The following is an 11800-nucleotide window of genomic DNA, read 5'->3' as shown; positions in this document are numbered from 1 at the left end:
AAAATACAAGCTGCTGTGTCTGTTCAGTGTGGCTTGCGCGTACATGATTTCAGGGCTGACCACTTGGTATCGGATCACCAATTAGAGGGCTCCTTCCCCCAGGTAGACCACTTCCTCTTCTCTCAGAATCAACTTGATATTTCTCTCTGCTCTTTACTTAAGATTCATCCCAAACTCCTTGGTCTAGCACACAAAGCTAAACAGGACCCAGCCTCTGTCTGGAACTAACAATTCCCTAAGGACTATTAAAAAAAAATATCTTTTCATTTCTACATTTATTTAGCTTCACATCTTCCATTTCTGTGTTTAACATAGTACACTAGACATGGTAGCCGTACACTGTGTCATCAGCCAAGACAATACATAGGTGTTACAGCTATGGAAAGAAGGGCAAATTACCAAGGATATAGTTATTTAAATTACATGCTTTTTGGTTCTCATGGGATAAAATACCTGTTTCTGTATCTAATAATCCTGCATCCACCTTCGGGTAAGCCAGGCAGACAGGGCCCTATCTCAGTCCCACTTAGCCTTCAACACTCTATTAGCCCCTGCCTAGATAATAACAGTATGTTCATAGGGTCTCTAGATGAAAGAAAAGGGTTACTCACTCAAAATTAAAAGTCAAAATAATGAACTTAAAACAGAACTAAGCCCTACTTTCTGCACGATAACAAATATCCTGAAGCAACACCGGGGGATGTTAGGCATTAATTATTTTTTAAATCGCCCAATTATCCATCATTTCATGCTAATCTAAATGATGCCATTTCTCTCTCGGCAGACACCACTCAACTCGAGACAACCCCCATATCTGTGTATAAAAAGCTCAAAGAGCCCACAAGCCGGTGATGTTTTGTTCTCCTTTGAAGTTACAGCTGCCCACAGACAAGCGGAACATTAGCCCCGGCACCATGTCTCTCCGGTTTTCTGGCGGATCCAGGCATGTTGGCCTGCAGTCGGGATCCCTCAGGCCACCCAGCGGAGGAGCAGGCTTTGCGGGCGGCAGCGCGGGCGGCAGTTCGGCGGCTGGGAGTGGATTTTCTTGGGCCTTAGGAGGGACACTGAGTGCTCCTGGTGGGAGCCATGCCCCCGGTGCCCTGGGAAATGCTGCTGCTGTTGGCTTCTCTGGAAATGAAGGAGGTCTCCTCTCTGGGAACGAGAAGGTCACCATGCAGAACCTTAACAGCCGCCTGGCCTCTTACCTGGATAATGTGAAAGCCCTGGAGGAGGCAAATACCGAGCTAGAGAGACAGATCAAGAATTGGCATGAGAAATACGGACCCGGATCTTGCCGTGGACTTGATAATGACTATAGCCGATATCATCTGACTATCGAGGACCTTAAAAGCAAGGTAAGGGGGCTGGGGAGACGGCTCAGCGGTTAAGAGCACCTGACTGCTCTTCCAGAGGTTCTGAGTTCAACTCCCAGTACCTACACGGTGGCTCACAACCATCTGTAATGGAATCAGGTTCCTTCTGGTGTGCGTGAAGATAGAGCACTCATAAACATAAAAAAAAAAAATGGATAAATTGAAAGCAAAGTAAAAATCACAAACTTGGAACTAGTCAAATTTTTAAAACTTAGTAACTTCCAGCAAAAGTATATAGAATCACAAACAGGAATGTGTGACGGCTGTTCTCAAATTTGTATTTAATTTTTAATAAATAATCCTCATTACTCAAAATTAGGAACCTTGATTCATGAATTTCAATGTAGCTAAAAATGTTAATTCCACTGTTTATTTTGAAATACATTTATAGATAATAAATTATTCTATTCTAAACATAAGACAATTATGAGAACAAATTTAAAACATTGCTACTTTTTAAAAAATTAAATTCTAAATATTTTGATAATGGCTTAAATTAAAAATTGATGCAAGAGCTTATTTCTTAAATAATAAATAACAAAAGCAACGTGATTTCTGCTAACCCCCGTTTAATTTCTTCTAGGTTATCTCTTCCACGGCTGCTAATGCTAATATAATTCTGCAGATTGATAATGCCAGACTGGCTGCTGACGACTTCCGACTAAAGTAAGCGACAAACGACGGTCATGGCCCCAACATGAAGTTTCCGTCTGTCTAAGTTGTTTAAGAAAAAAGTTTCTTTCTCATCTCAAGTAAAATAAATTATAACCCCAAAGAGTAAAGGAATCAAAGGATTTCTGATCCAAAACAACAGTCAACTTGAGTCAAAATGTAATGTATTCATTGCATCCATGGAATAAACTGTCCACATAGCTCCAGGCCTGCCTAAAATAATGCCAAGCACAAAGTAACCATAGTTCAGTGACTAGTGTTCATTCCGTAAGAGTGTTAACTTAGGTAAGATTACAGAAAGGGTGCTTTCGAGTAACAGTGACAGGCACTGGAATCGGTGTGATTGGCTAGCGGCTCATCGTCCTGCATAGACGAAAGGAAGAGTCTTTCTCTGTGCATAGCTGTTTTGTTTTATGACAGGGTCTCGCCGGGTAGCCCAGACTGGTCTAAAACTCACAATCCTCCTGCCTCAGCCTCCTGAGCTCTTGGATTACAGGCACAGGCTACCACACAGGGCTTCTTCTGTGGATTTTTATACTATTTAGAGTCCTGATTCGGTTTCAGATGTCCAGTTGACATCGGGTTGAGGCTGACACTTTCAGGTTCTTGGAGAGGTCTAACTTGCACCGAAATTCATTTAAATTCACCCCCCCCCCAAGGTATGAAAACGAACTCACCCTACACCAGAATGTAGAGGCAGACATCAACGGATTGCGCCGCGTCCTTGACGAGCTGACCCTCTGCAGGACGGACCACGAGCTGCAGTATGAATCACTGAGTGAGGAGATGACGTATCTCAAGAAGAACCACGAAGAGGTAGGAGACGCTTCACCTAAGTCCTGTCACAACTCCGTGGGTGAAAATTGTAGGAAGGGAAGGTGCTGCAATCCCAGCATTCATCTGTGCTCATGGAACTCACACATGGAATCTATTTGCCTCCCACAAGAACATTAGAGGAAGGAAAGTTAGAAAGGAGAGGGGCGTACAGCATAGCACTGGAAGAACAAGGCCACTAGGGAGTGTTGGTTGGCAGGAGAGTGACCCCCAAACAAGATAACCAGAGGAAGGGGCTGGAGCACAGTGGGATCCATGTCCCCTTAAAGTCACAGCAACTGAAAGGAGGCAGCTTGGACTGCACTGAGCGTGGGTGTCACCCACATTGTGACACCCCGAGAGCCTTTACTGCACTCTGCGGCGGGTGCTGACTGCAAATAATTTGATTTCGAAACCCCACCGCAATAAGAATTTTCCTTCATATGGAATCTTACACAGAACTTCAAAGGACAGAAATAAGTTAGTAGCAGCTTTTCAGGGGTAACGTGTGTGTGTGTGTGTGTGTGTGTGTGTGTGTGTATCTATATATGTGTGTGTGACACACACACACACACACACACACACACACACACATATATATATATATTCTTAACTAGAAAATCAGATTTAAATGACATCAAAATCTGGTTTAAGAAATCAGAAGTAGACCAGGCATGGTAGTACACTGCTGTAATCTTGGTACTTGAGAGGTGGAGGCAGGCAGGGGACTGTGAACTGGAGACCAGCCTGGGCTGTCAGCAGGGTCTAGGAGAGAAACCATTTGCAATATGGTTTCAGTTCAGATGAAAAGGTGAGCTATTCCATGAACCAGTGGGGATCGTTGCTTTTGCTTGAGAACCCCGCAGGACAGACTGACAGTGCCATCCTAGACAAACTCCTGAGTGCCAAGGCTGGAGAGGGGAGCCACTAAGAACCGGTGCTCGGGAGTCGGGGAGCCAGCCCTGTTCATTCTCCCGTCTGACCAGATCCCAGCAAGCAACTTAGGCCTGTGTCTTCCCTGCTCTGTGCCTTAGGGTCCTGATCTGTGAAGGGACTGTCTGCTTCCTAAAGATGCTCAGGCTTTTAGCACATGCTCAGAACAGTGTCCACATCCAATAGTCACTCAATAAATGACAGTTAGTGTCCCACAGGTGAAAATTCCACAATGGCTGGGACTTTAGGTAGGGGTGGGGGAGGGTAGTTTCCACCACTCTAGTCCATCAACCTGAAAGTTGGAAAATTATTTGTTGAATAAATTCGCTGGTCTTTGTAATCTTTTCATATTTTTTAAGTGGGAGATATGGTTGTCCTTTTTTTTATTACATTTTACTTTTTTGTTTGTGGGGGGAGGACCATGCGCATGCCGCAGTATGTCTGTGGAAGTCAGAACAGCTTTCCGGAGCTGGTTCTCCCCTTCCACCCTGTGGATCCGGGGACTGAACTCAGGTTGTTTGGCAGCAAGCCCCTTTACCAGCTGGGCCATCTCATTGGCCCCTGGTATGGTTGGGCTTGGTATGGTGGCTCAACTTTTTTGTTTGTTTGTTTTTCCAGACAGGGCTTCTCTGTGTAGCCCTGGCTGTCCTGGAACTCACTCTGTAGACCAGGCTGGCCTTGAACTCACAGAGATCCACCTGCCTCTGCCTCCCAAGTGCTGGGATTAAAGGCATGTACTGCAACCACCACCTGGCTGGTGGTTCAACTTTATAATTCCAGCAGTTGGGAGACTGAGGCAGGATGATCCCCAGGTTCAAGGCCCAGCCTGGTCTACAGAGCAAGTTCTAGCTTAGTCTAAGCTACAGAGTGAAACCCTGTCTCATAAAAACAAGGAAGGAAGGAAGGAAGGAAGGAAGGAAGGAAGGAAGGAAGGAAGGAAGGAAGGAAGGAAGGAAGGAAGGAAGGAAGGAAGGAAGGAAGGAAGAAATATGGAAGAAAGAATGGCCGGAAAGATGGCAGACTGGTGTGAGCACAGATTAAATAGGACCCATAAAGGACACAATACTCTGGGAACTTTGGGACCTATAAAAGCCTCTCAGATAGCATATGGACAGTCACTTGCACTTCGCTCCAGGAAATGAAGGTTCTGCAGTGCTCAGCGGGAGGCAACGTGAACGTGGAGATGAACGCGGCCCCGGGCGTGGACCTCACGGTGCTGCTGAACAACATGCGAGCCGAGTACGAGGGCCTGGCGGAGCAGAACCGCAGGGACGCCGAGGCCTGGTTCCAGGAGAAGGTGAGGGGAGCCAGACCTGCTCTGTCTTTTCCACGCTAGCAGGCCAGACTCAGTGTGACCCTGTGCACCCTGCCTTCCAGAGCGCCACGCTGCAGCAGCAGATCTCCAACGACATGGGCGCAGCCACCTCGGCCAGGACGGAGCTGACAGAGCTGAAGCGCTCGCTGCAGACCCTGGAGATTGAGCTGCAGTCGCTCTCAGCAACGGTAGGTGTTGTTTCAGCTAAAACATTAAGGGGCAGGACCAGCGTTATTTGACCACACAGGTCAGGATGGGTCACACCAACATCTCCTAACACTGAAAAAAACCGTATATAGAGAGTACACGGAGCTGGAGAGACAGCTCAGCAGTTAAGAGAACCTACCATTCTGCCAGGGGACCCAACTTCTATCCCCAGCACCCACAGGGCAGCTAACAACTGACTGTAACTCCAACCTCAAGGCATCTGTCCTCTGCAGGCATTGCATCCATGCATGCAGATACAGGCAGGCAAAACACCCATACACATAATTTTTTTTAAAGGTACACACCAACCCCGACATGGGCACTATCTGTCCCCGCACCCCACACAGAAAAGCTCTCATTCCACAGCACACACCCCACGGAGCCTGTGGCACTCAGCCTCTTAGGCACATCCGGGTCATCGGAAAGACTCCAATGGTTGCCACGGAAACAACCCAGTTCTAAAACTTGCTTTTGGTCAGGACTGTGAGCTGGTAGTCTCCAGAAAGCTTGACGCTGAGAATTGTGGCAAGCCTGCAGCCCAAGAGTTCCCCGTCTCCACAAGACCCTCTGTAATCTCTAAGGACGGTAGGGTGTCACATAAACAAAGAAATAGCTACTATGCAAATGAGAACAGCAAGCCACTCACGAAGGAAACCATGGCTCAGTCTTCCAGAAAGATCTTTTTGATTTAGCAACCTTAAAACATAGAACAGGTTCTATGTTCTGTCTCTAAGTAGTATTTAGGCAGAAGATGTGTTCTTACCATTGGCTGAGCCCCAGCTTACCCAGCATGCCCCTCTTCCCCTCACCCTCAGCACAGCTGGCTCTCTAGACCTTCCTTCCGCATCCTCCCCGAAACCATCAGAATCCTGCACGATCTTCTCCTGCTGCAGGAGTGACTTCTCCCTGTGTTTCTGAAAAACAGGGTAGGAAATAAATTCTCAAATCCCCACATCAGAATTAGAAGCCTTTTCACATAGCAACAATGACATCATGACGCAGTTAGAATCTAGGTTCAGACCACCCAGTATAACCATCTTCACAGAAAAGCAATGAAATCACGAAGCAATTAAATTTGAGGTTCAGATCACCCATCCTGGAAGTAATGCTTTGGGGTCAGGAAATAACTAACCCCTCAAAAATCCATTTACCAGCCAGCGTAACCAAATTATAGAGTGATACTGGTTAGCCTAGCTTCCATACCTGAGATTCTTGGTCAAGATAAATTCTAAGTTCAGTTTCCCACAGGTAGAACGTGAGTCAATTAGAGGTTGGGAGTTATTTATATAAGCAGTCACACGTTTGCTCCAAGTTCATCCGGTCCCCGCTCATCAGCACCCACCCTTCCCCGTAGAAGCAGCTGAGAGATCCTGCCCCCTCTGACTTCCCAGGGTATTAGTCATCTTATAAAGGAATCCCCAATGAAGGGAAGTGAGGCTTCAAGGTTTTGAACTGTGGGTGCAGCCCTCCCTGACATCTTGATATTTGTCACGACCACACTGGTCACCTTCTGCTCCAATGCTCCTGGAGAGCCCAGCAGCCTCGCCAAAGGCAGCAGCCAGTGTCAGTCTGTGTCCTAAGAGTCTCAGCCCAGTGAGACCGATGCCTGCCTGTTATGATGAATATCTTGCTACCTAACTCCTCCTTTGTGATCCTAGGGTCAAATCAATACATCATGTATTTGGCATTACACAAAAGCATCCTTAAAATTATAACGCTACTATTGCAATGAAGAAGAAGACAGGGAGCTGGGGGGGTTGCTCAGTTGGTAACGGGCTTGCCAGGCAAGCACAAGGCTATGAGTTTAATCTTTAGAATTCATGGAAGAAAAAAAAAAGGCAGGCGCGGTGGCATGAGTTTGTAATCCCAGTGCTGGGAAGTAGAGTCAGGGGGATCCCTGGGGCCCACTGAGCAGCCAGCCTAGCTGAATCAGAGAGCCCCAGGATGACTATAAAATATGATCAAGCGGGGGGGGGGGGGGGGGGGGAATATGATCAAGCTGTGTGGTGGTGGCGCACGCCTTTAATCCCAGCACTCAGGAGGCAGAGCCAGGCAGATCTGTGAGTTCAAGGCCAGCCTGGTCTACAGAGTGAGTTCCAGGACAGGCACCAAAACTACACAGAGAAACCCTGTCTCGAAAACAACAACAACAACAAAAAATGATTAAACAAATGAGTAGATATCACCTGAAGAATGACATCCAAGGGTATTCTTTGGCCAACACACACACACACAGAGAGAGAGAGAGAGAGAGAGAGAGAGAGAGAGAGAGAGAGAGAGAGAGAAGCATTTTAAAAAACAAAACGCATTTATTTTGTACACACTGAGCCAAACCGCCTTCAAGAATGCCAGGCAGAGCCTTGCATCCCCTTCTAATCCAGGCTTCATTTCCTGTGATGTAAAGAGCCGCAATCACATCACACAAGAAGAAGAGGAAATTGAGGGAGCGGAAGAGGTGGTGGACATTCTGATAATGACTGATATCAGAAGTAATAACTGCCCAGACATATATATTTATGTATGATGAGAGAAAGAGGAAAATTGCCACAGCTGGCCAGGGATCAGGTGGCGGGACAAATTACAGTCTATGGAAGGCGAGAGGAAGCAGGATGCGCATAGGAGTGGTGTGGACACAATGACCTGCCTGTTATGAGCGCTGGCCTTGACAGCCCACCCTGTGAAAGGATTCATTCTGTCTTAACTGCTTTAAAAAGGGGGCTTCGGTGATGACAGAAAATGGAGGATGGGTCAGAAAAGGAAACAAGAGCCCAGCAGGCCTAGGAATGGGATGAGAACAGGATGAGAATAAGATGAGGAATAGGATGAGAATAGGATAGGAATGGGATGTTAAGGAGTAAGACTTGGCTCTAACAGCCCCCCCCCCCCCGAAAAAAACAATTTTCAAGTATAAATCATCCCTTGTGGATTTCTTACTGTTCTGCCCCCTCCCCCAAGTGTTCTTATAGACATGTTGGTCTTAACAGAAATTGTTACCAAAATCTTAACAGTCAAATATCTTCTAGGGGGAGGGTGGTGAATTGACTCAGTGTTAGGTAAGGGTACCTACTACCAAGGCCCATAGCCAGAGTTTGATCCCGGGGACCCATATGGTGGAAGGAAAGAACCAAATCCTGCAGGCTGTCCTCTGACCTCCACACGATTGTTGTGACACATGCCTGCCCCCCCCCCCCAACACACACACACACCTAAGTATATGTTAAAATACACAAAGCCTTGGAGGTCATCCAGTGCCTGTTCACCACCTGGTTAATGCCAGGCTCCACCTCCTGTCTTATTGTGGCAGGCCCCTACTTGCCTGGGGAGTGGTCCCGCAGATGCTGAGAAACCCAGGGCCAGGTACTCCGCCGCCGGAGATTCCATCCTTTGCTATGCTCTTTGATGTCTCAGAAACACTCGCTGGAGTGCTCCCTGGCGGAGACCGAGGGCAACTACTGCTCGCAGCTGGCTCAGATCCAGGCTCAGATCAGCGCCCTGGAGGAGCAGCTGCACCAGGTCAGGACCGAGACCGAGGGTCAGAAACTGGAACACGAGCAGCTGATGGACATCAAGGCCCACCTGGAGAAGGAGATCGACACCTACTGCCGCCTCATAGATGGAGACGAAAAGTAAGACCGCTGGGAAGTTCCCCACAACAGCCTCGCTCTACCCCTGAGCCCGCCACACTTTTAGCCAGCCGTTTTTCTCTCCCGCTGTACAAGTGCATGTCTTTCTCTTGCTTCTAGAATCATTTTCTCTGTATTTTGTACGGAGCCCCCTTATCTCCTCAGACGACTCCCATCATTCCTGCACAAGTTCCTCACTATTATCCACATTAAGCATTGTGATTTCAAGATTTTCCTGACCCCTGCCCCTCCCCCAAACCCCTGAACATGCCCCCCAGGACACATTCTATATGTATGTGTGGCTCCTAGGACACTGCATATTTTATATGTATATCTCTTAAGCTAGTACATATGTCTTAAGTGTTTAATTCTTGGATTTAAAAAATCAAATGGGAGGGACTGGGAAAACGGCTCAGTGGGTAAATGCTTGTCACATGTAACACCAGTTCCTGGGAAACTGAGGCCCTTTTCTAACCTCTGAGAGCACTGCATGTATGTGGTGCGTATGTGTACACTCAGGTAACACACACATAAGATAAAAGGAAATAAATCTAAGCCGGGCGGTGGTGGCACACGCCTTTAATCCCAGCACTCGGGAGGCAGAGCCAGGCGGATCTCTGTGAGTTCGAGGCCAGCCTGGGCTACCAAGTGAGCTCCAGGAAAGGCGCAAAGCTACACAGAGAAACCCTGTCTCGAAAAACCAAAAAAAAAAAAAAAAAAAAAAAAAAAAAGTAAATAAATCTCTCTTTAAAACTAAGGCTGAGAACAATAAAGGAGGATTCCTGATGCCAACCTACACACACCCACACTCACAAACACATTCACAGACACACACACACATATTCACACACATACACACTCACACACATACACACTCATACACATGCACACACACCATCACCACCACCACCAAAAGAAAATAAAACTCAAATGGAAATAAGATTTTAAAAAAAAAAACTCTCTTTAGATAACTTGTAATCACTTCCTGCTCCCGCACACAAAATCGTATTTTCTTCAATAGTAAAAACTGAGATCTGTTGAGTCGGTATCTCAATGAAAAGCTTCCAACGTGATCAGGAGCACCCTTGTAAAATAATAAACTCTTTTCTCTTTTAGTTCCTGCTCCAGTGCAAAGGGCTTTGAATCTGGAAGCTCAGGGAATTCATCCAAAGGTAACGAAAACCTCGTTTTTATTTCTGTAATGGAAAAATCCTTTCCCATCAATAGCTCTCACACATGGTAGCCAACTCTACAGTGAAGTGGTTCTAACCACTGGAAATGCTCCCCAGACACCCCAAAATCTTACTATAAACCCTAACACTCCATCCCCAGTGTGTGCGGTGTTGGGCTCCTCTCTCACGCTTCCTATTGGGAAGAATTTACCATTCACCTGTGTTTTCTTCTCTAGATTTATCCAAAACCACACTGGTCAAGACAGTGGTTGAAGAAATAGATCAGCGTGGAAAGGTTCTGTCATCGAGGATCCACTCCATCGAGGAAAAGATGTCCAAGATAAGCAACGGGAAAGCGGAACAGAGGGTTCCCTTCTAACTCTCACGCTAGGGGAGAGAATAACTCGAGGGCGGAGCCGGCACAGCGGCACTGTTCTACATCTCAGGGAGAGCGGAAACGCTTTCTACTATTACAGATGAGTGACCTTAGACAAAATACCTCTTTTCTTTCACGTAATGTTGGGTGTTTCTGTTCCAAATAAATAAAATAATTGATGGGCACACATTCCCTTTGCTGGTGGTTAATATTGAGTTGTGATTTATTTTTTTCCTTAAGAAGACCCTATGGAAAATGTTTCCACTGAATTTCACTCTAGTTTTCAACAACTATAAATACGATCATATGCATATAAGTATTAAATATTCCCTAGGCATAGTCTTTAAATTCCACCACGTCTGCATAGGTGAACTATCTGGGAACGTTCAGAAATTCTCCTGCAACTGGAACAGTCCACCACTAGATGGTGCGTGTCTGGTATTTTTGTCAAGACTCTATGTCAAGATTACCCACAAACTAGGATACCATTCCCAGTCTGACAGGGGGTGGGGTGGGGGGTGGAGGGGAGTGGGGGGTGCCGGGGTGGGGGGGGGGTGACAGAACCTTTGAACAGATCTACCACAACGAATCACATGTTGGTGACCTTTCCAAAACAGATGATAGAAGCTTTTCTCCAGGAAGCCCCAGGCAGAAATATTTTAGGCATTGCAGACCCTAAGTCTATCACAACTGCTCAGCTTTATAATTGCTTTTAACAGAAAGAGCCATAGATTGCTGGGCACAACTACTTTAGACAAAATTTTGTTTAGAGGCACTGAGATTTTTGAATTGCAAATAATTTAATGTTTCATGAAAACGTTATTCTTTTCATGTTTTCAACCATTTAAAATGTAAAAGCCAGGAACTAAGCAATTAAGAGCATTGGCTGCTCTTCCAGAGCACTGGGGTTCAATTCCCACACGTGACTCACAACCATCTCTAACTCCAGTTCCAAAGGATCTAACTCTCTCTCTCTTTGGGCTCCTCGACCACCACACACTCATGTGGTACTCAGACATATATGCAGGCAAAAAAAAGCCGTTCTTACCTTGGGACTGTACAAACACACATCATGCCAGTTTTCGATCCTTCCCCACACCAAGACCTGTGCTAAGACTCAAACTCTTGTGAAGTGTATGACCTCCAAGGTCACTGAGTGGTTCTGCCTTAGGAAAGCTGTTTTTTCTTTCTCAAGTGTCTTCCTGATTTTGTTGGGAAGCTCCATTCTGCCCAACAACCCAACAGATCAACGGGAGTTCAAAGAAGTGGAGAAAATAATCAAAGTCTTACAAAATTTCTGCCCAAATGCACCACAT

The 11800-nt window shown here is 46.3% G+C and overlaps 1 protein-coding gene across 1 annotated transcript; it reads left to right on the top strand.

Annotated features, from left to right (window-relative positions):
- Nucleotides 1–883: 883 nt before the first annotated feature.
- Krt28 (keratin 28) lies at nt 884–10678 on the top strand. Its single transcript, XM_006971802.4, has 8 exons — nt 884–1355; nt 1957–2039; nt 2705–2861; nt 4927–5088; nt 5169–5294; nt 8722–8939; nt 10053–10108; nt 10345–10678. Exons 1-8 carry the CDS (start codon nt 915–917, stop codon nt 10485–10487), a joined length of 1386 nt encoding a protein of 461 aa, XP_006971864.4. The 5' UTR covers nt 884–914; the 3' UTR covers nt 10488–10678.
- Nucleotides 10679–11800: the final 1122 nt, after the last annotated feature.

The sequence above is a fragment of the Peromyscus maniculatus genome, chromosome 8 (genome assembly GCF_049852395.1).
Source record: "Peromyscus maniculatus bairdii isolate BWxNUB_F1_BW_parent chromosome 8, HU_Pman_BW_mat_3.1, whole genome shotgun sequence".
NCBI lineage: Eukaryota > Metazoa > Chordata > Mammalia > Rodentia > Cricetidae > Peromyscus > Peromyscus maniculatus.
This window is presented reverse-complemented; position numbering and strand designations above follow the sequence as displayed.